Raw genomic sequence first — 24966 nt, forward strand, 5'->3', positions numbered from 1 at the left:
GACACCACAGTGTTATATGTGTCTGTGTGTATTATGAAAGACAAATACAGAGTGTGGGTGTTTGCATGAGCATGCGCCTGCGATCCTCCCTGGAATGGTTATAAATGTAGTTGTGGGGATAATGCATGTGTTGTGCCCGCTCATTAAACCAGACTGTGCAAATTTGGGCACAGGGGGAGAGAAGAAAAGGGGGAGGGGGAGTGAAAAAGCCTGCCTGTCTGCCACACCCGGACCTCTTGCTTCCTCCTCCTACCTTCATCCCTCTCTCTCTCTCTCTCCCTCTCTCTCTCCATCTCTCTCTCATACACTCCTCCTCCTCTGCCCTTCTATTCTATCTGCTGGTGTTTCCATGAGAACAGAGTATGGGTATGGGAGGGTTGGTGGTGCGGGTGACGTGTCTTAAGAGCACAGTGTGTGTGTGGATGTGCGTGCACACGTGCATGCGCCTTTGCGATCATCACTGCTCTCTTTCACACATCTCTCCTGGCAAGAGCTGCTCCCGGCTGTGCCAGAAAACATGCTTTTGGCATCACTGAGGCAGTTTGGACGAGGAGCTCACAGGCTCATAACAGTGATCTGAGATCTAGAGAGTGAATAACACAGTCTGCAAGGGATCCTGGGCAATCAGAGATGGCCGCTTCCATTTGGGAAGTTTTTTTTTTTTTTTTTGGTTTTTCTTTTTACACAAAAAGCACCTCCTTGTGTTGGGAAGGGAAGCACATAAAACAGATGGGTGTTAATGGTGCTGAAAGAAATGAAAATAAAGCTTAAAAAGAAATCTATCACAAATAAATTGAGAGTATTCCAGTTTGTGATTGAGGGAGAGTCTATTTAGGGTGGGGCCGTAGGTTTTGCTGGAGCCAGGCTGCAAGAGGGAAAAGGAGGAGGGTGAGAAGATGTAGAGGAGAGAGGAGTGCTGATCTCAAAGAGGTGGGGGGGGTTCATCACTATGAGCGAGAAGAGGAGGAGGAGGAGGAGAAGGAGGAGGAAGGGGACAGTGGGAAAGGAGGAGAGAAGGATGGAGGGAGCGAGGGGAAGTGGAAGGGAGGGGTTTAAAGGGTGGGCTTGTAGTCATTGTCAGGCAGCGAGTAAGAGAGAGAGGGAGAGGTGCGCCCAGGCAGATCGACTGAAGAGCGTGTGTGTGCAAACTGGGATGAGTAAATGCACCGGGCGACTTAGCTGTTGATACAGCCAGAGAGAGAGAGAGAGAGAGAGAGAGAGAGAGAGCGAGAGAGAGTGTGTGTGCACGAAAGCGAGAGAGAGAGAGAGAGCGAGAGAGAGAGAGAGTGAGAGAAGAAGTGAAAGGGAGAGAAAAGAGGAAAGAAAGAAGCAAAGAAGAGAAAGGGAGGATACTACAACTACAACTATGCTGTGCTGCATAAGAAGAACCAAACCGGTAAACTGCTCTGATTCATCTATTCTTTCTCTTTTTTTTTATATTTTATCTCAGATCTATTCCTCTAGATGACAAAAAAAGAGGCTTTTTTCAACTCTGAACTTTCTAAGTGTTGGTTTGTGGTTAGATCAGATGCTGGAGGTGAGATTAGAGAAGACGCTGGTGTAATTTCCTTTGACTTGAGGCCTGGGTTGTCTTTATAGAAGTCTATCCTCACAGCCCAGACACGCCTAGTTAATGTGATTATCCCGCATGAATGGATGTTGCCACAATGCCTCTCAGACCTCACACTGTACTTGCGAAGGGGCACAAGGCTGTAACTCGATCTTGTACAGCTTGGGCATTCCCTTATATTGATCATGCACGTGAAAAAAAAAAAAAAAGTGAAAGATTATTGGAAGGTGCTTGATAGACTCTGCATCCTGATATTTTTTTCTGCTTTTACAGCTTGAAACGCTCCCTGTTTTTATCAGGAGCTTCACTGAACTCAGATCTGCCATTGTTTAAGATGATTACCAACCAATTAGAACTTACAATGTTGTCTTTATTAACAGCTGAAAAGGCTTCTAAATATCTTTTGTGTTATCTTGAGCAGAAATGGGTGACACAGGAAAGTGCATTTCCACAGTTGAGGAGGAAAGAAAAAAAAAAAAAAAAAAAAGGGTGGGGTACGGATTGAGTGAGCAGCACCATCATGTCAGTGGCCTCAGGGGAATACAATGGGAATAAATGAGTCTAAATGGATTATCATAACCCTCCAGCTTTATAAGTGGATGCTGTCAATGGAGGCTACTATGGAGTGTGCACTTGTTTAAAGGGTGTGAAAGGGTGGTGATGGGTATTTTCTAATAACCCATGGCTATTCTGTCTGTGCCAGGATTCACAGGAAAAAAAAAAAAAAGAAGGTGTTGCATGAACGTGGTTGAGTCTGGACGTTGGAGGAAGAGAAGGAGGGACTCTCGCATGCTCCACTCTGTTGCAATTCAGGAGCTATCATGGTGGTTTTGTGTGTGTGATCAGGGCCGATTTCCCTGCTTCCCATCTCTAACACATTATGATTTTTATCAGTCGTAACACACTGGATTCCTATGACACTTGATTGCTTCTTAAATGTCAGCCTGGATGAGTCATGTTAGCTCTGGCAAAGGAGAAGAGAGAAAGCGACAGAGAGAGAAAGGAAGCGAGGTTTTGCCAATTGACAGACATGCAGGAAGAGCAGGATGCAGAGAGGCAGGGTGGAGTGAAGCTGGTGCACATGGAGGTAGATGGGTGTAAAAGATGCATAAAGGAGCTAGAGAGTAATGGTGCAAGAGGGAAGGTAGGGGGGGAGGAAAAGAAACAGAGGGGTTGAGACACAGAAGGTAGGTGAAAAGAGATTTGAGACAGGGAGGGAGGTTGTAAGGTGTGGGGGGAAGGTAAGGGAAAGGCAGGCAGGCGTGTTGAAAAGCAAGAAAAAGGAATGGAGACTGAACGGTGGCAGGAAAACTCACTGGAAATGTGGTGGTGGTGACAGAATGAGGGATGGTGGATGGAGGAGTTGAGCATGCAAGAAGATGAGGAAGATCAGAAGGAAGGGAACATGAAGGGAGGAAGCCGGCATGGTGCACACTGCAGCCATGTGGGTGAGGCACCGGCATTTTTCAGCAATGCCTTTTTTTTTTTTTTTTTTTTCCCACAGAACGCCGTCGCTGCCTCAAGCATGCGTGTTTCACCAAAGGGAGAACTCTCCTCCCGGGCTACAAACACTTATACTCCTGCTTCTGCTTTTGTGGAGCAGAAGCATAAATTAATCCTGACACATTCTGTGCTTTTCGAGGATGGATGAGCATGGTTTCTTGCTGCTAGTGCTTAATTTGAGTCTCATCTGTAGCCTGAGTTGTTGTTTTATCTTTAGTTTTAGGTAGTTTTAGAAAAAAAAAACAACATAAATTCTGCTGCTTTATCAACAGATCATGCCACTTGTCTTCTAATAATGTCAGGATACAAAGTCCTGAGTCAAGTTCTGTATTAAGTCTTGATATTTTAGAGTTTAGACTTTATCAGCCTTCCCATTTCGTCTTCTTCCATCCTCAACTCCTCTTCGCTCCTCCTCAACTTTGAGCTTGAACCCAAGTCCTTTGTAGACCAAATTCCAGACCAAGACCCAACTGTTACCTTAAAAATGATGGCTCCATATGCAGCCACAGCCCACATCCCACATCCCACATCCCAGCTTTCACTAACCCCTTCTCACCCCCGCCCCCCCCCTCCTCCTCCCTCATTCCCCATCCTCTGTCTCCTCTTGCCCTCTCCTCAGACCCACTGCCTCTCGCCCCTTCTGAGATCAGTGGCGATTGCAGAGCCTTTGTTCAGGCAGAGAGCCGGTGTAATTGAATTAAAGGCTGCTCCTGAGGATGTAATGACGCTGGCATATGGCCGCTTATTAGTTGCTGCAGAGCATCTTTTCCTGGGCCATCGTAAAAGAAACAGTGCATCCTAAAATGTTGCTCATCAATTCATCGTCAAAGCAGAGAAAGAGAGAGAGAGAGAGAGAGAGAGTGAGTGAGGGAGGACAGCAAGCGGGGGCTGTGGCAGTCACCACCTGAGCCCCTCTCTCCTCTTCTGCAGGAGATAGCCGGCTAAAAGGGTGTGGTGCTCCGCTGTGTCTGTATGTGTGTGTGAGAGAATGAGTGGGTAGCAGTTTGCACAGTGAGGAACAGAGTGAAAGACACTAGAAACACAGAGAAGGAGACGTTCAGCTGTAGCAGACAGCAGCCAGTCTTTGCTCTTTGGTGTCTGGATAGTTCGTGAGGAAAAGCAGACAGCCATTGGAATCATGCTAGGATTTTCAAGTATTATTACAGGAAGTATCTGTTCCACCAGTGGGGTGGCTAATATTATCTCTGCCTGCCTGAGAACTGTTTTAACATGACAAATGTTTGGGGAGTTTTTCCATTTAAATTTACTTTACATTTTAATTGCTTAAAATGTAAAGACTTGCACAATTTCCAATTACTACACATCAAAGTGACTCACATGAAATGTATTTAGCAGCTGCACCTGTTGGGGTTCGTGATAAAAGGGCCTCTGCATAGCAATATTCTATTACTCATTCATTATGAATGCAAATATTACCTTAAAAATTTCTCTCTCCTCTTGCTAGCGGCACTGCATTTCATCCAAAGCTGGGTGGAGTGGGGAGGTGAAAAGGGAGTCTCCCGCTTGAATAGATCAGAATAATAAAACAAAAAAGCCTGATTATATGCACGACTTGTGTGTGCATTAGCATGAGCTGTGGTTCTGTGGTAATTCGACCAGCGTTTACCACACCTCTGCACAGTGTTTCCCCCCGTTTTGCGTGCCTTTTGCCTCCTCCCCCTCTTGAAACAAGTCCCTAATGGCCCTGGCAATGAGGCAGTGGGAAGGTGGTGGATTGTTACTGTGTGTCACCATGGGGGGATGGTGTGTGTCTATGTGTGTGTGTGTGTGTGTGTATCTGCCGGTAAAGCCATTGACTCTGGGGTGTGGTTCTCACGACAGCCGGTGCCCACCCAAGGACAGACACAGAAACGGAGAGAACAGACTGCAGCTGATAGACAGAGCTGCAACACACACATTTAGCTGTCAGATAATGTCCTAAACACATTTTACCACAGCCATGTATTACCCTTGCAGACACAAAGGTTTGTCCTCTGGTGAATGGCACTGCTGGATTTAGATAAATTAACCTTTGAACTATTGCACATTTAGATTCTGATAACGTGGGCACCAGTCATTATATGTCACTTGCCTACAGGATTTAAAGAAGCATGTCCTGCAACAAGCACCGATATAAATTCAGTCAACGTTCACATCAATCAGAACGAGACAGAAAAAAGCAAACACTCAACTTTTTGCTTAAAAAAAAAAACACAAAACAGAAAATTGGATAACGTATTGTATCCATGGCAACCAGAAAGACCTTGTTTAAAGAGGAAACACTGCAGGCTAATTGTAATGAGTCAGTTGATTAACCTGATAATGCAAATATGTTGACTTTTTGCAAATTAATCACGGGAGAGTTCAAACAGTCATGCGGTCTAAGTGTGAAGTCTTAAAAGGAGTGTACCTTGTGGTGTGCCGTACCTTTGGGAGGTGCTGCTGTATTTATGAATGAAAATGTGTGCCGCACAGACACTAAGCGCCTGCAGGAGGGTACGTGACCAGGGTTCAATTAACAGCCACAGTCTTCAAACAAGCAATTCTTAAAGGATTTGCCATAATGTTTCTGTTTAGATAATATAAGTGCTTTTTAATGTATTGAGGCCATTAGAGTCAGTCAGTCATTTATAACACTCACATACTATCTGTCTGTTGCGGCTCAATAAGTTTGATATGACAAGACAAAGCACTTCAGGAGTGAATCTATGATCCGTGCACACAGTTGATGTTGACAGCGGGCAGAAAATCACAGCGTAGCATTTTGTGAGGGTGACGAACAGACAAATATCAATAATTCAAATGATGATGCTACACTTGTGGTCAAACGGTGATGGCGATCTTTCTTCCCCTTTTTCATAGAACCGATATGAGATCACTTGGCTCTGCTGGTATTTTATTACATTTACCCTCACACACCCAGATCTCTAAAGTAAATGACATCCTCTTCATTCCAATAATGATGTCATACCCCCATATTCCCAAATACACTCATCCACTGCCCCCCCCAGCCTCTCTCTCGGCCTGACTCACTGCAAGTAGCCAGTAAGTAATTCTATTTAGAGTTAAGTGGCTGGGTCAAATTTTGGCAATTGTAAGCACCCGTGAGATCAGACGTAATAAAAGCACAATAAGTCACCAGGGACCTGCATATTATTAAGAGCAGAGGGTGTGCCGGTGCTGCTTTGTCTGTCTTTGCTTTAGATATTTGTTCTAATAGCAGACACTTGCAGGAGTTTATTTTCCCATTTAATAGGTGATCATTAAGTATACAGCTCTAGTTTAAGGTATAAATCACAGCGTGTGGTGAAATCATTGAAAGTATTTTTATCTCTCTCTAAGTACAAGAGCAATGAACAACAGTATTGTTCTTTTTTTTTTTTTTTTTTTTTTTTTTTTTTTACAATTATCACATGGTTCTCAAGATTGCTTTTGGAAGAAGGTATATATTAAGGCCTGTTGACGGCCTTGGGGAAGATTTACACCCCAAACCCTAGGGATAGGATGTGAATGAGGGTGGAGGAGGTGAATATACCAACACAGCTGAACCTTGGTCTCACTGTTCCAATATTGCACTGACACAATGACCCTGAAGAAGACATGTTGGTTAGTGCCTTTGGCTCTTAAATCATGTCACAGAGACATGATACCTCATATAGACAGCTGTCCAAGTCAAGCCTCATATCCAATATAATGACGCTCGTTGAAGCGAAGGGAATCAGAAAATAGATTGATACTGAGCTGCATTTTGAAAGCAATTTTCACTCATAGCCACTGACCTTAAACAAGACATCACTGCTTGGTGACATAGATCGCCAGCCTTAATACATGCACTCACACACACACACACACGCCCACCCACGCTCACACAGACATGTTACCCCCTCGCCCACCCCCCACCAGCACCGCACCCTGCTGCATCACACACAACCCCTCCTTAGCCATGCCGATTGCCCCGCCTGATTTATGAGTTCCTATTGGCCTGCTCCCTGAGGGGTCAGGTGTGCTGCCAATCAGGGTGACATATAGTCTTTCATAGCACCAACCAGCAGACAGCGCTGTGATGAGTTAGCACTCTGGTTGTCAAGGTAACCTTTGATGGTTGGGAGGGGTATGGCAGTGAATGCTGAGGAGATTCTAGCAGGCAGCTCGTTCCCTAGCAGCCAGAGCCATGGAAAGCTACTGTACCAAGTGAATAGAGATTTGCACATTATTTTTTAAAAAAGAGCTTCCATTTTTATGGTGGGAATTTTGAAGACATCATTAGTAACAAATCCAAGAATTAGATATGGATGTTGAAAATGTTCTATATTCAGGTTTAAATATTCACTTAATCTTATTTTAGAGCCATTATCAAGGACAATATCAACCTCTCCCCTGGATTAAATAACCACAATAAATGCCCAGAGTCATTTTACATGCTTCAAATCCCTGCATATCCAATTTATTATCTGGAGACAATTGACCCCCCCCCCGCGCCACACACACACACACACACACCCACACACACACACACACACACACACACACACACACACACACACACACACACACACACACACACACACACACACACACACATCATTTTCACATGATTCACATGAGCACTAAATCTTCTTTCTCCACCATGCAAAGTGCTGTAGAGTCAGTGTATTGTCAAAGCTGTCCCAGACGCTCCACAAAGCCTTAATTCCTGAACGAACACAATCAAAAGCAAATAATTCTGATTTGCAGTTTTCTCACATTCTTTATTATTTGGTGTAACTGATACTGCACTGCTTGCATGCCAATTTGTGTTTGCTTCATGTTGCTTATTCACATCCATTTAAGGTGCACATTTTGGGCTTTGGATTAGTTTATTCTTGGCTGGAGAATATTTTACCTTGGTTTATTTGCTGCCTCATTTTGATTGTACTGATTCATTTTGTTTTCCACTTTCAGTGCTCATCATTCATTCTTTTATTTGATTTGATTTCTTTTCATTAGATTTTTAAGACTCATAACACAACCTACTATTTGATGGACAGCTATGGATCCAGTTACCGCAGGTAATATCATGGACCACCTTTCAAATATTACATTGTGTACTGTCCTATTCCTACCCCTGTTCCTCATCCAGTCCTGCACATTAACTAAATTCTAAACCAGTCCTGATACTCTAACCCCACATTTCCCAGTCTGTAACTTAGTAGTCATATGTACACAAGTACCTCTAACAGCATAATCTTTTCTTTTTCTCCAGATTATTTGATGACATGTCATACCTTTGTCTGGTGTAGGGTAGTAGGCCCAAATAAAATATGTTACTGTGATCTGATTATTGGGATGATCATCTTTAGTCTTCAGATCACTACAGTAGAATGTTACTTTGATGAGTGTTAGCTTTAGAAGCAGTACAGTTCCTAGTTGATCTCCAGTTGATTTACATTCTGGATTATGGTAGATGTTAAAGTTGTGTCTCTGTTTCCTGGGTACCAGGTGGAGAAGAATGAGGAGGCTGACCAGAAGATTGAGCAGGATGGCACCACCAACAAACCTGAGGACAAGGCTCACAAGGCTGCTACCAAAATACAGGCCAGCTTCCGCGGACACATAACTCGGAAAAAGATGAAAGATGGAGAGGAAGAGAAGGAGGAAGACAGTCCTGCTGCTGCAGAGGCAACAGAGGATGGAGAGGAGGCAAAGAAAGCAGAGGGTGAGGAGGCACCTGCAAAGGAGGAAGCTGCAGGAGAGGAGGCCAAGAAGGAGGAGGAGTCAAGCCAAGCCAAAAGCCCAGTGGCAGACAAGCCAGCTAATTCTCCTGCAGCTGCATCCCCTGCAGACGCAGCCACGTCTCCAGTAGCGGCGGCACCTGCTGCTGTCTCTCCTACGGCCGCCACAGCGCCCTCTGAGCCCCCAAAAGAGGAGCCAAAGGCAGAGGAGAAAGCTGAGGAGAAGCCCAAAGAGGTGGAGGTCCCAGCGGCCAAGAGTCCCACTACAGCCACAGCTGAGGACAAAAAGGAGGAGAAGAGTGAAGAGAAAAAGGAGGAGGCCAGACAAGCCGATGTGCCTGCTGCTGTCAGCCCGACAGCTGAGAAGGAGGAGCCTAACCAAACAAAAGATAAACAAGGTACAGACTGGAAAAGAGCTTTAACAACTACACTTACTCAACCAAACACATACCATGCTCAAAGCCAAGTGTTCCGAACAGCTTATCTACAAACAGGATGTATCTATGAATAATAAGGTATGAGTGTTTGTGTTCGAGAGGGTTCAGAAACTAAAATAACATGAAACTCTCTAACCAATCAGGAAGCAATTATTTACCTTACAGAACTCATAAAGAAGAATCCCCTTACCTATGCCCATAGTCTGCTTGGCAGGCACTACAGGAAATAAATGTCTCAGACAGTCTTAGGGATTTAAAGATCTTTGGCAGCGCTCCACCATTCACTGGTTAACACAAGGACACAACTCAATATTAGATTAGACAGTCTTGTAGCTCAGCCTCTGCATGATGGAAACTCCATATTGATGAGGCAGAGGTTGTGATGGAACCACAAGGTTTGACATAGAAACAATTACTTGCTCCACAGTGACATTGTACAGCGGGCTGGTACAGTTACAGTGCAACATCAATGTGAAGAAGGAAGGTTAAATTATTTGTTTAATAGATAGGGCTGCTTGTTTTTCGGTAATTAAGGTTCATGAACACCTTGTGAATTTTATTGCCACACTTTTTCTGTGGAGTGAAAAGAGCAATCAGGTGAAAATTAATGATCTCATTAGGATCTCGGTACACATTACAGCAGGTCAAAATGTTTGATGGAGTGGTCGCTGTCTGGAGCTAATGGATTTCACAGGAAAGCACCAGATGACGTCTAATTATAACAAAAGTGTGCACCTCAGAAGGAACCAAAGGCTATGAAATGATAATTCAACGTAATAAAACCCACTCGCAAAACATACACTCGACATGAACTTATATTTCTGGTCCAAGGACTCTCAGACTGGGTCAGACAGGTAGTTAATGGAGCATGCTCAGTCCTGAATAGGTGGGAGTGTGCGGTAGGAGACACGTACACACCAACTGGAGAACTACACAGAAAGTAGGTCACCTAGGCAGCACTGTCTCCCTGTTGTCATAGTTACCACCTCAATGGGATAGCTGGCCTGTATGGAATAGGGATAACAGGTGTTCTGATTTAAATGAATGATTAATGATCCATACCGGTCACGATCTGCAGCGGGGAAGTCTGTCATAAATAAACACAACTTGACAAAAGAAGTGCTAATTAACACTCCACCGCCGACCACATTCTGCTTCACTAACTGAACTCAGAGAGCAGATGAATATGTATTACTTTTGTTGGAGTCACTTGGTTAATGTTTGTCAGTATGCAGAAGGACACCAGGTACTCTGATCTGACTGAATAATGCATGAGGTGGTATGACTATGATCCAGATTGTCCACCAAGGATATTCTCTGCGACTGGTTTCACTTAGTTACATCTGGCCAAGTTGTTAACTGTCATAGTGTGATGAGACAGCACTGCATATTCACACATACCATGTGTTACCAAAATTATATCAAAAATTCTTATGAAAACTGGACAGAAGATTCACTAATGTACCTTCTGCCTCACCTGAATATTTACTTTTAAAGTCATCTTTATTCATAACTATATATGTACTTACACACACTTAGATTTAAATTGACTACTTTTTAAAATAGCACTGCTTTATATTCATTATTCAGACTACTTCTGCACCATTTCATTGGTCGGATCCATGTACAATAACGATAAAGTAGAACCCATAAAGACCCAAACATCCACCAGCAACTGTTTAATAACTTCTAAACCGGTTAACCTATCAATCCGTGTAAATAATTGGTGTAAAATGCAGTTGGTCATCTTTTCATGGTCATCAGATATGACCCGTTTGGACGTTCAGAGGCTCTGCAGTGAACGTGGAAACACCGTCATCTTCTACAACATTTATTCAGCAGTAAAACCCATGGAGTTGGATCAATAACAGTGGACGGAGACAATTGTTTTATGTTCAGTTACCCCTGTAAAGCTTGAACCATTACATCACTGACAGAAAAATTCCAGTTTCTTGAAACTGGAGCCTGTATTGGTCCTGAACAACCCAAAACTTTTTTTTTCAAATGTCAATTTCCATGTATGAGTTTCAATTTTGTATCATATTTGATACATTGAGTCTCAATGCTCAAATATTATAATTTTTGAACAAACAAAAACATAATATAACACAAACATGTCTAACAAATTGGTAATTCCTTTTCAAAATTGGCAAAGTTCTGCCTCCTTTCTCATTAATGACAATCTTGTAGGATCAATGAAAAGGCCTCTGGTGAACAAATTCCTCCCCCCTGGTGGATTATCAGTGTATTGCATGTACCTAATTGTATATGTCAGGTTTAAAAAAAAAAAAAAAAAAAAATCACTCTGATCATGTAGAGGGCTTCAAAACTCATGTATCAAATATATGTTTGGTGTTATAGGTTTAATGATGTATTTGTTGAAAAAAGTAACTTTTTTCATCAGTTTTCTCTGTTTTTGATATAATAGCCCTCAACTTTAATCCGTTGTTAATCTTATAATCTTTAATCTTATGTTAATGTACATGATCAGTAAATTAAACATAAGAAAACACATGATTTTCACTGAGAAAAACACAAAATACAGAGGATAATATTATAATAAATGGGGATCAATCACTTAAGAAACATTAAATATAGAGAAAAAACAGATTTTGGAAGTAGCACTGGGTCTTTATAGGTTAAAGTTGTGCAGTCAGTTGTGCATCATGTCAACACTGTCAAACAACAAACTGTTTTCCCATCTGCAATCCCTTTTTGCAAACCGCAATTATTGTCAGTAAAATCACTGGTGTAAGTAACTGGAGTGGCACTGATTTCAGATTCCCATAGATGACACACTTGGGTTTATTGAGTTGCATGAAGCTGTATTTGCATCACACAGTTCAGTGGCTAAAGGGAAGGACGTTCTCAAGTCTGTCATAGTGGCTAACGAGCTAATTACCATTTACCTGGAAGATGTGCTATGACTCACGCTGTCTTGACTCACACACTCTCACACATTAGTACAAGCTCCAGTACAGACAGGTTTGGCCCACTTCTTTGTTTTTCCCACTTTTGCGCTCACACATACATATGTATGCACTCCATCACCCCAATCTCTGATGCGATGATGTCATTCAGTGATGTCTCCTCTTTCTATTTAAGGAGCATGAGATCATCTTGGTATGACTTCATTCCTCTACGGGCACTTAAGTCTCAGCTGAAACTATTATATGAAAAGAGCGTTACAGTCATCGTGGTTTGCGTTTAATCATTCTTTACAATAAATGACACACCAAACTGAATTAAAGTTAATAAATGAACACAGTAATGAATTACTCAGAATAACTATATATCCATAAATCATACTGTAATGTTATATCTTTATTCATGAGTTAACCTAATTATTTTTAATATTGTGCAGACTAATGAGGTGATGTGAACTGAACTGAATAGCTGCACACATTCAAGAAAACTGCAGGCATATCTCAACAGATCCACCGCTTAGACATGTATCATAGATTGTTATCCAGCCGTATTCACTCCTCGCCAAGTAACGCCTGCTGTTACAGCGCAGTGAACTCTGAGCATCACACAGTATGAGATGTGACAGGCCGAGATGCCGCTGTTAGCATTGTGATGTCAGTTCAAATGCTTCATGGGTCCATTAGAGCACTCTTCCTTTATTATTTACACAGCCAGTGGTGTTCTCAGGCATTACGTTGCATCTTCTCACTGACTTTTTTTGAGTTTGACTAACACTGACATTGAAATTACAAGGTTGTCTCTATGTATTTTTTTTCCCTCTAAAAATGGAGCCATTTAGTTATATAACCTTTATAAGCAGTGCTTGATATTAAAAATCTGTCAAGAAATTATCGGTGTGAAATTTTGAATGCACCCTGATGATTTTAGGGGTATTTTTGATGTTTGATAAATGTAACTCAAACGGTAATTCTCCTTTCTTTCTTTCCTTCCCATCTTTTATACATTATATCCTCTTCCTCTTCTCTTGCACTTGTCTTTTCCTCTTCCTCTTCATCTTCCTCTTCCTCTTCACCTCCCTCCATTCATCCAGATGCTGCAGAGGAGTCTAAAGCAGAGGAGGCCACCCCGGCTGATGCAGCAGCGGAGGCCACCGAGTCCAAGGACGACTAAGTTTAACCTTAAAGAAGCAGAATTAAGAGTATGAAGAATAACACAAAAACAAAAATCTAAAAAGGTTGCTCTTTGCCTTCCCGATGCGAAGGCAGTCCGTTTCTATTTGTTTGTCATTTTTTGTGTGGCAATGATTTTCTCATGTTGGGGGAGTTTCCAGCGTGAAGTTTTTTGGCTCAAGCTAATACTATGAGAAAGTGGTGATGATGTTGTTGTTGATGATGCTGATTATGGAAAGTGATTGTTACCTTTGATGTTGATGTTGATGGCGAGGAGGGTTTGATTTGGAACATCTTCACTATTTATTGTGTGTGAATCAGTGGTAGAATGAATGCTCCCAACTGGAGATTTACACATTTAAAATGCATTGCAAATGCACTCTGCTTTATTTGCATATTGCAATGCACCTCCTTTAAACACACTTTGCAAATAAAATCTGTTCTTCTGCACATGCACACAAAAACAGGCTAGTTTTTAAAATATAACTTTAGTTTTCAACACCGTACAAGTGTTTTGAAAACACAGCAAATAGTTAATGTTCTGACACATTGGGTTGAGAATAGAATGTATTATTAAATGTGTGATATTTCCAGTTGGGTTACTCTATCCTGGATCCAAACGAATCATACAGGACGAGACTATTACTCTCTCTATATATATTCTGCTTGAGTCGTTCAAGCTTGGTTTACACCCCTTTTACAAACTGTTTACTCACATTTACAGTAAAGGACCTGTTGCCATTTAAATATATTAAATATACAAATCAGCTATACTACTGATGTAAATGGCTTTTACATGATGATTTGTGTTCTGCCAAACAATCGTGAGAACAGTAGCATGAACCATCGAACCAGATGCATGATGGGAACTCTCCCTCTGAGAGGAACTTTTTCGCAGTCACAAAAACTTAAGAGGTGTGGCGGCTTCTTTTTGATGTCTTTGGTGTTGTTATGACAGTTTCTAAGAATTGGAAAAATACTCTTGCACTGATGTTAAGAAAAAAGTCAAACAAAAATCAAACGAGCAAAAACAAAAAATACTTTTCCTATGTTCAAGTGAGTGCAATGTCCAGTTTCAACCTTATCAAGGAGTTCAAACTTGTGAGAAAAAAAAATATGAAAAAAAACTAAAATGGTTTCAATGTCTGTTTTCAAAATAAAGCAAATGTGCCAATTACCATCAGAAACTGTGGAGTTTGTTTAAAGCCATATTAGAATTTCTTTTTATGACATTTACATAATTTATTCTTTGATGCTGTTATCGTGCACCAACCACATTTACACAATTGTTACACCAATATTTGATCAAACAGCTTCATTTAGGCATACGTCACTGGGATACAGCAGTAGATTAGTGTTTGTCCTTTTAGTTGAATCATAGAAATAATAGTCTTTATAGGAAAAAAAAACAGCTCAAAGTAGCTTTTGTATATTTGTATCTGTAGGTGCATAGATCCATAAAAAGGTGTGACAATAAGCATCGTGAGCATTAGCATAGTGAATATATAAATACCAACCTCCTTCTTATAAAAGTTGTGTGACCTTTATAGTAATGATGCTGCGATGCTGCGAAGGCAGATGCAAAAAGATGATGATTACATTGAAAAAATTCTGTTATGTTTGCCGTTCCCTGTTCATGCCTAATATAACACTCCACTTTTCAAATTGAAAGAAAAATCTTCCATCTCCCCTTGCTATTCTATCTTTGTTCTGCCACATTTTTTACCATAATGGGGTGGAAAAAGTAGACAAGAGAGAGAGAAAAAAAAATCATTAATCAAGTTAAAAGTGGTTTCTGCTGCTGCACCCCATCTCTGAGGAGCTTATTTTATACGTGAAACACATATAGTACTTTTTGCCCGAAGCAAAACTCCCTGAACACTTGCAGAGGAGATGGTGATGGTGCGCCTGTTGACTTTTCACTGGTGTTCATTATTTCCCACCCACATATTCCCTGTTGGATTGGTGGTTTAGTTACTGAGGCCTATGACCTGCTCCAACCCCTGTGCATCTTCTGAGGCGAATAATGATCAACAGTAACATGATTGTGTCTTCTCCTGTGCAGATGTGGCATTATTTGCTTTGTTGTGACATCTTGTGGGGAAATGTTGCACTGCAGCGTGGGTCAGCGTGGGTTTCATAATGCACTGTATGGCAACACTTTATTATCATTAACCTCAAAATCTTAAACAGTCACCAAAAGTATCCACTGTCCACTGACCTACAATGTTTAATAACTGTTGAACCACTAATTTTATAAATACATTGAAATAATTCTGGTAAAATGCAGTTTCTCAGCTTTTTATTGTCATCAGATGTGACCCATTTGGACGTTCAGAGGCTCCGTAGTGAACATAAACACTGTTATTTTCTGTAACATTGATTCACCAGTAAAACCAGTGTAGTTTGACCAATAGCATGCTTGTTTTTATGTTCAATTAATGATACATTTGGCTGTAAAAGTCACTTTTGCTTCAGTTGTATCTGTTCTGACATAATACACTGCAAAAATCAAACTCTTACCAAGTGTATTTTTCTCATTTCGAGTCAAAATATCTCATCACACTTAAAATGAGACATAATCACCTAAAGAGTAACTTTTCAGTGAGATATAAGAACTTATTTTTGTTTATTTATGTATGTATGTATGTATGTATGTATGTATGTATGTATGTATGTATCTATCTATCTATCTATCTATCTATCTATCTATCTATCTATCTATCTATCTATCTATCTATCTATCTATCTATCTATCTATCTATCTATCTATCTATCTATCTATCTATCTATCTATCTATCTATCTATCTATTTTGTTCGATTGGCAGATTTGCTTTTGCTTAATTCAAGATTTTTTTTTTTTGCTTAATTCAATTATCTTGGTAAGATTTCTTGATATAAGATTTTCAAGATCTATTGTCTAAAAATCAGTTCTTATATCTCACTGAGAAGTTACCCTTTAGGCGATTCTGTCTTATTTTAAGTGTGATGAGATATTTTGACTAGAAATGAGAAAAATACACTCAGTAAGATCTTCATTTTCGCAGTGTAACCTTAAGATTTTCTCTGACTTCTATGAACATCTTCATGGTTATTAAGTTACATACAGGGTATCTGCAGGTTTGATGAAGCCAAATCTGTGACTTTTTTAAGACATTTTTCAACGTGTCAAAAAAATCATGGGAAGGAATGTTTCTAGGACCCAAAAAGAGTTTGTTTGAAGTGGTCTTTGGAAAAGGAATTCATAAAGTAGATGAACAGGACGAAAACTCCAAGGCACTCTCTTTAAGCATTAAAATGCCTTTATTCTCACAGCATGGTCATGTGTAGACCTTAAAAAAAAACAACTTCAACGCATTTTGGCTTGAAGCCTTCATCAGGAAGTCAAACAAAACAGAAGCCTGGAAAACTGTAGGTTCTTTTAAAGTGGTCGGGACCAACTGAGAGTGCCTTGGAGTTTTCTTCCTGTTTATTTATTTTTCAAAGTGTCTTTGGTCAAATCTAAGACTTTGCATTAACCCTTTCATGCACAGTGGTCACTCCAGTGGACAGCTCTTCTACAGCTGTTCTCTTGTATATTCATGGATTTTGTTGTTCTTTTCGTTGTTTTTTTGTTTTGTTTTGTTTTGGTTTTTTTTACACATGTCTTTATTAAAGTTTTAAGACACTACATATCTTTTATGACATGAATACGTAACATTATGTAGATCTCTCCTGAGCATAAACCCCCAGAATCACAGGCCCTCTCCATAGTTTTCGCACAATTTATCAGTAAATACATGTTTCTGTGCGTTAAAAATTAAACGTGTGGTGTCCAGCTGAGTGGACATTTTTGCAACTTCATGAAAAATGGGTTCATAAGAATGTTTTTTTTTTCATTATTATTTTTTGTATGTTTTTTTTTTTTTTAATTTTTTAAAGAATTTTTATTTATTTATTTATTTTTCAGAAGAAAATTTTCAATCACATTGTTTTTTTTCATGACTAAAGAGGAATAAAAGCACTCAGGAAAAAAATTTGATTAAGGTTCTCATAATTCGTGCATGAAAGGGTTAAACAGTTATTCCATTTTCTATTTCTATTTCCAGTTTTTATTTATTGTTTTTTTTTTTTTTTTTTTAGTTTTGTTTCTTTTGTTTTTCTTCTTTTTTCCTATGTTTGTGTCTGAAATAAACTTAACCAACAAACATTCATATAAATAGCAGTACAACAGGCCTCATAGTTACTGTCTTGTACCAGTCTTAACCATGTTTAATCCAGCTAACATTACATTTACTTTCCTCTGTGACTGTTTCTGCGACTGATGTTCAAACTGCTAAAGGTCATACCTGAACTCATCCACCCATAAGTGATGGTTGGTGGCTACACTTATTCAGATCTCCATTATGATAAAATGTTAAACACTACTTGCACTTTTGACAATTTCTTTACAAAGATTTCTGAAGCGAATATAGTAATATCATTCATTGTGTTTGTGGAATTTTTAAGACCCTTGAGTGACAGATTTAAGGATTAATTATCAGTTATAAAGATAATTAAAGCCTTCATTTAGGACAATCACATTTAAAACTATTTAATCCATAAAGACCCAAAGCATCCATCACCAGCTAAAAGCATCTACTGATCTAAACTGTTTAATACCTGTTGATCCATTAATCCTATAAATCCATGTAAATAATTGGTGTAAAATCCAGTTTGTCATCTTTTCATGGTCATCAGATATGATCCATTTGGATGTTCAGAGGCTCTGTAGTTACCGTGGGAACACTGTCATCTTCTACCACATTGATTCACCAGTTGGAACAATGACAGCGGATGGAGACACTTGTTTTTTTAAATTCAGTTACTAATAAATTTTGTTGAAAATGTCACTTTTTCTTCAGTTTTTCTCTATTTTGATATAATTACCTTTGAATTGACTCTGAGTTTTTATGAACATCTACATGATTAGTGAATTAAATATTGGAAAATACATGATTTACACTGAAACATGCAAAACAAAGAGGATAATATTATCATTAATGGTGATTAATCGCTTAAAATACCCATAAAGACCCACACATCCACCGGCAACCAAAAGAATTCACTGATCTAAACTGTTTAATAACTTCTGAACCAGTAAACTTATCAATCCATGTAAATAATTAGATTAAAATGCAGTCTATCATGTTTTCATGGTCATCAGATATGACCCATTTGGATGTTCAGAGGCTCCGTAGTTACCGTGGAAACACCGTCATTTTCTACTACATTGATTCTCCAGTAAAACCCATAGAGTTGGATCAATGAGAGTGGATGGACACTTGTTTTATGTTCAGTTAATGAGATATTGGACTGATAAAGTCACTTTTTCTTCAGTTTTCTGTTTCTGATGAACTAACCCTCAACTTTGATCAGAGCTTTTATGAACATCTATATGATCAGTGAATTAAATACAGAAAAGTACCTGATTTATACTGATAAAATGCAAAATGTAGAGGATAATATTATAATAAATGGTGATAAATCTCTTAAGAAAGGTTAAATATAGAGAAAATTTCATTTAGGAACTGATACAAAAGCAACACTGGGCCTTTATAAGTTAAGGATCTGTGTAAATAAATTAAAATAAACCTCTGCTTTCCACTGAAAAATGCAAAATTGAAAGGATAATGATATAATTAATGGTAATAAATCCTTTAGGAAAGGTTAGATCTAGAAGAAAATTCATTTGGATGTGTGGAATAGTTCATGTCATCATATTTGGTGGCGACTGAATCAGTTTTATTGTTTATTTTCATCATGACACATAATACTCAATCATCCCCTTGGTAACAGTTAAATCCCAGCTGCTTTTGCCGCATTTTTCCAAGGACAAAATGTCTTCCAGAGTGGACATAACAATACATATATTATTTTATTTGCATGTTAACATGATGATAAACACAACAGTACCATTAGGATCCCGTGTGTTCCAAGCTGTCTCCAAGAGGAGGTTACTTGCCCCAACAGCTCAAGTCACATTCAAATACATAACATTAAATTCAAACAACTTTATTTTCTGTTATGAACATTTCTCATATACCTTTATTACATGTCTTTTTTTTTTTTTAGAAACTGACTGCAATTACTGTATGCCATAATAAAATAAAGAAAAAAAAAGGGACATTGCTATGTCATAATTCATGATTAAATCTTAATTTCCCATGACAAAGGGAGGGCAGTACAAACGTGATAGTTACATTTGCTGTTTAACTTTAAATGTTGAGTTGTATAAACATGACCGTATGGATTTGCTGACTTTACAACATTCTACTGTAGAAACATCATACTTTATATACACACAGAGGAAGGGGAGGAGAAAAAAAACTCTAAACTTAAAATAGAGCGACCACTGTAACTATAACCATAGCTCAGCTCATCATGTATCTCATGCCTTGAGTAACTTTTCAGGTAGATTCATAATAAGAAAAAAAAAAAAATCAAATGAGCACACATACACACATATGCGCGCACATACATAAGCCAGTTTTGTACAGTGAAGAAATGAGCTCCACTCATCAGTAGATGTCCAGGTCAGTTTACAGAGGGTTGGTGCTGTGTCCATAGGCTGGCTGTTGGTCTCTTATCCCTTTCTGTTTCATGGCTTATATGTCAGCGGCCTTTCAACACAACTCAGTTCTTATTGGTTTGCTTTTAACCTGCTTTGACTCTCAGAAATTTACTTTAAAGTAAAAAGTTTAGACTGTGACAGAGAGTCATGTAGCTGTACCATAGAGCTGCCCTGATGCAGCCACATGCCATTAGCCTCATAGTGTAATTGCCTAAGTCATACACTATATAGACCAAAGTATTGGGACACGTTGAATTCAGGTGTTTCTTTTCTAATAGTGGTCTGGGATACAAAGCAATAATGACAAATATCATAATATAGTTTTATATTGGGATATTGATATTAATGTTTATATCTCAAATCAGACATCTTACAGCTGTTGACATGATGTGTCCCAATAATTTTGGCCGTATAGTTTATAAACATCAATATTTCCTTAAACTTTAATGGGATATTTTTCTTCCTAAGTGAGATGTGAAGAAAGTAGATGGTTCATCGTGGTAGAAAATTATTATTTACTGTCAGAGCATGAAACACTTAAAAAAAAAAATAGAGGTAAAATATTTAACCCTGTAAAGCGTGAACCATTAAATCACTGACGCAAAATTCCAGTTCTTTGAAACTGGAGCCTTTATTGGTCCTTCTGAGCAACCAAAAAATGATTTTTCAATTATCAATTTCTATGTATTACTTTCAATTTTCTATCATATTTGATACATCAGGTCTCAATGCTCAAATATTATTATTTTAGAACAAATAAAAACATAATATAACACAAACATGTCTAACAAATTGGTAATTCCTTTTCAAATTTTCAATTTCACATCAGGTTTTTTAAGAAAAAAAAAAAAAAAAAAATCACACTAATCAAGTAGAGGGCTTCAAAACTCCTGGATCAAATATGATACGTTTGGAATTATAGGGTTAACAACAAAACAAAACAAAACAAAACAAACAAAAACAATATTGAGAGAAAAGCATCCAACCAAGTAAAACCATCTCTGAGCCATTTTGGAAGCAAAGATAACAATTTAAACAAAACTAACCAATGCAATGATATTTTATCAGAATATAAAACTATATTATGAAGTTTGTTGTTATTGTTTTGTATCCCAGACCCCTGTTAGAAAAGAAACAGCTGAATTCAATGTGTCCCAATACTTTTGTCCATATAGTGTGTGACTTAGGCAACATGCTACGACGTTAAGGATTTGTATGTTATACTTTCCAAGCAGATTAAAATAAAAGCTGTGCAGGATTTTGGGAGTGTTTGATCCTGCTCTCTTAGTCTCCCCCAACAAAAACACTCTTCAGTTTGTTTGAGTCTTCTAGTTTCTGCCCAAGGCCAGCCTCAGTCTGCCCTGAGGTTTGTTATGAGACACACAGTGGGACAGACAGACTTTCAGGGATAGACATACAGACCGTTTTCATGCAAATTAACCATGAAGAACTATTTCAACACAGCTTCCGAATCATGTACCTCTTATTATAGTAGGAGGGTAACTTTTTTACCTGCTAAACTCTCATCCTCAGGTATGGGTCTAAAAGCAGTAAGAGGACTGCAGAAGTACCGATATAGTACAAAAACTCATGAGACGAGTTAATTCACATCACGCCAAAGTTACTTGTTCAGTTGTAAAAGTAAATTAAAAGCCATGTACAAGATGACGAAAGCATAAAAAAAAAACAAGCAGCTCTTAAATCACCCCTACACATACAAAACATACTGTATGATTTTGTTCATATCGCAGGAAATTAAGATGTATTTAACTGTAAAAATGCTTCGGTCTGATTGCATTGTGGCCTGCTTCAGTTTCTGTACAACACTACTTACTACTGTTTCATTCACATGGAAATCAGACTGCACCAGATGGCATTACCTACACCACAATGTCACACAACCGCTGCGTCAGAAGCATTTACAAGGAAAACACCGGGAACGAGTTTTTAATATATGTCAAAGATGACAGTAATTACATGTGTGTATTGTGTGTCTTACAGTACTGTACTATCTCAGCTTGGATGTTTGAAGAGCAGAGACGTGAACACACATCCAGTCGAGGAGCAGAGTTTCAGCGGAGGAGTCCATATACTATTAGTCACCTTACAAACAGGTCCAAATAAATGGCAAAAAAAAAAGGTAGCTAATAGTGCAGCGAGCTCTGAGATGTCTCCTCAAGGAAGTGTGCAATTTTTCAGAATGGAAAAGGTTTGCAAAATGCCAAGGATTTTTTTTTTTTTTTTTTGTTCATAAAGTAACTGGTTGCATTGAGGGGAATCAGGATTTAATATTCAATTTTGCTGCTCTCACTTGTTAAATTATACTGAAGACAGTACAAGCTAAACTTAATTCTATGTCCTTCAACTTCATACAAGCTCGTTCCTATATCATCTCGATAACAGGTGTAATAATAACTGCACAAAACTACCATTTTTTTTTTTTTTTTTTTTTTACATGACATTTTTTTAAACATCTTTTTCTAATGGGCTTCATGTAATAGAACAGGGTTGCCAGTTTAAGTGATTGTTATTTTTCTGTAACAAATTGCTACCCTATTAAGAAACATGGACACATAAAATTAACCTTTTCAAATACAAAGATGTCGGATTCAAGTATATATATGTACACAACTAAAAATAATGTGGTAAAGACAAAAAAACAAAACAAAACAAAACAAAAAAAACAGAAACAAAATATCTGAATATCAACATATGAATTTTCAGTATAATTTCATATTAAAACACACATACGTCTTTGAAAGAGAAAAACTAAAAGTCATTCATTGGTGTCATACATTTTCATCCAAATTTCAGCAGTATAGAATAATGACCCTAAAACTCATAAAAAGCAAACACTGTATATGGTGCAGTATATGGAGCTAAATGTGGTGCAGCGTTCAGTGGAACAGAGACAAACTGCACAGTATGGTTGGTTTGTCATCGAACAAGCAACATACGCGGCGACATTTTCTCTGTTTCCAGTTATTACAGTGGCAGAACAAGTTATTTAATCATAGAGAAATACAAAATTTTACTATGTACAGTACGTATCTTTATACCTACTTTTTTTTGTTTTTGTTTTTGTTTTTTGAAAGTGAGAGTTCTGCTGCAAAAAAGAGGAATTCTTTTGGAATAAAGGCGAGTGGTAGCAAAGCCACTGAATGATGATGATGAAGATATTCATCACTACATGGACTAATTTCCTCGGAGCTATAATCTGCTTGGTTTGGCTCAACTTAAATCTATTCACTGCATCCTTGATTTCTGGTTTGGAGGGTCTGCTCGACTGCTCCGTCTACAGTTAATGTTACTAACTGGACAGATCTCCAGCTAATACTGCGGTTCTGTGTCTGCTTAATAGAATTAGATTAACGTAGTAGACTTTAACGCTAAGCTCTACTCTCTCTGTAATTTTACAGAAACAGCTACAGAATATTCCCTTTCATTTCCGTGTGTTAGTTTTAATTCTAAATACTTGGATATTTGGCAGGTACTTTCCTTGTTGCTCATTAATGCACTGGTTAAACAGTTGGTTAAATCTACCATTTAAGATAACATAATACAACTATAGGAAGAAGAAGAAATATATCTTATGTCTTCAGTACTTCTAAGACAAATGATTGTGGGCATCCCTTTTAAAGGGGCGCCTTTGCTTTCATTCTCATGAAGACAAAAATAACAACAAATCCCGAACCCAATCCGGACCCCGAAGATATAGCAGAAACAAAGCAGTGCATACGAATTAAAAAGAACGATGCAATTCCTTAATAAGAGAGCACTGTTTGTGTGTTCTGTCCTTCATCCACTGTTTTTAGTAGTTATCTAAACTTATCGTTTTACTCATTACCCATCTCTTTTTGTAACATCTGTAAGCAGTGCTTGAGAGCACGTAAGGTTTTTGTATCATGATGCAAACAGTCTGGGAGAGGGGTGGGGTGGGGTCAAGTTGGTAGTAAGGTAGCAATAAGGATGTCGGTGAGTCGGAGAGGAGGTGGGAGGGATAGAATGGAGGCTAGGGGATGAGAGGGAGGAGGAGGAGGAATAGGAGGAGGAGGAAGGGGAGGAAGAGGAAGAGGAGGAGGAAAGAGGAGGAGGAGGAGGAGGAGGAGGAGGAAGAGGAGGACAGCAGTATTAACACTTGAAGAAAAGGCAGGCGAAGCAGGCCAGCAGGAGCCACAGTGATTGAGATACACAGTCAGAGCTGTTGATATCTCGACCTGTCCCGGGTCCTGTACAGAGAAAAGAAGACAGAAGAAGACACATTAGAATTACAGATCACTCAGACTCACATACACAAGCAGTAAACGTATCATATTACATCAGTGTTTTTCAACCTTGGGGTCACGACCCCACGTGGGGTTGCCTGGAATTTAAATGAGGTCGCCTGAAATTTTAGCAATTGATAAAAAAAAATAAAAAAATAAAAAAAAATACGGTAACACTTTACTTAAAGGTCTAGTTTATAATGCATTAAGTGCACATTCATAAGACATTATAACATTTATACATTTATAACGCATTATAAAAGTCATTACAACAATTTATGATCATGTACAACAACTTATACCAAGGTTAATAAAGTATTATAAGTGCAGGCCTAATGTATTATAAATTCAGCTTTCATTATGTTTTATACATTCTAAACCAAAGTGACAACAGTGTTTGTAGGAAGAATCTCAAGTCCTGGGTTACAGAACACATTATAACCATCATAACTCTAGGCACTTATAAAGACACAGAGCACTGCTCTGACATGCAGTTTCTGAAACTGAATAATGCCTTATAAAGATCAATAATAAGTTACAGGATGACTTTAAGAGCTTTTAGTAAAGTGACAACACTGTATAAGGTTATTAGCAATTGTGTGATATTATAACATATGTATGACGACGTATAAGCAGTATCTATTGGCTCTAAGTAAAGTGTAAATCAAAAATTATACATAACTCTTAATAACTCTTAATAAGTCTTTATTTTGCAAAAACAAAAAAACCTTAAAAGAACAGAGACAGGAAATAGAAGTGTTACATGTTGCTTTGTACATAAATAAAAAAT

The 24966-nt window shown here is 38.7% G+C and overlaps 2 protein-coding genes across 2 annotated transcripts in view; one reads left to right on the forward strand and one right to left on the reverse strand.

The window, feature by feature from the left end:
• The first annotated feature begins 1088 nt into the window (after window positions 1-1088).
• On the forward strand, window positions 1089-14498 carry gap43 (growth associated protein 43). Its single transcript, XM_030151630.1, has 3 exons — window positions 1089-1396; window positions 8552-9182; window positions 13240-14498. Exons 1-3 carry the CDS (start codon window positions 1367-1369, stop codon window positions 13317-13319), a joined length of 741 nt encoding a protein of 246 aa, XP_030007490.1. The 5' UTR covers window positions 1089-1366; the 3' UTR covers window positions 13320-14498.
• Window positions 14499-21422: 6924 nt separating this feature from the next.
• lsamp (limbic system associated membrane protein) overlaps window positions 21423-24966 on the reverse strand; it is a 477058-nt gene continuing 473514 nt past the window's right edge. The window contains exon 8 of the mRNA XM_030151629.1: window positions 21423-24140. Coding sequence (XP_030007489.1) covers window positions 24043-24140 — 98 coding nt within the window. The 3' untranslated portion in view covers window positions 21423-24042. The remainder of the gene's footprint in view (window positions 24141-24966) is intronic.

This window comes from Sphaeramia orbicularis, chromosome 13 (genome assembly GCF_902148855.1).
Source record: "Sphaeramia orbicularis chromosome 13, fSphaOr1.1, whole genome shotgun sequence".
Classification (NCBI taxonomy): Eukaryota; Metazoa; Chordata; class Actinopteri; order Kurtiformes; family Apogonidae; genus Sphaeramia; species Sphaeramia orbicularis.

Excerpts from the sequence above, each read along its gene's own strand:
- gap43 (XM_030151630.1), top strand. The coding sequence starts at position 1,367 with ATGCTGTGCTGCATAAGAAGAACCAAACCG. Across the intron at positions 1,397-8,551 it reads GCATAAGAAGAACCAAACCG|GTGGAGAAGAATGAGGAGGC; the intron begins GTAAACTGCTCT and ends CCTGGGTACCAG. Across the intron at positions 9,183-13,239 it reads CCAAACAAAAGATAAACAAG|ATGCTGCAGAGGAGTCTAAA; the intron begins GTACAGACTGGA and ends CCATTCATCCAG.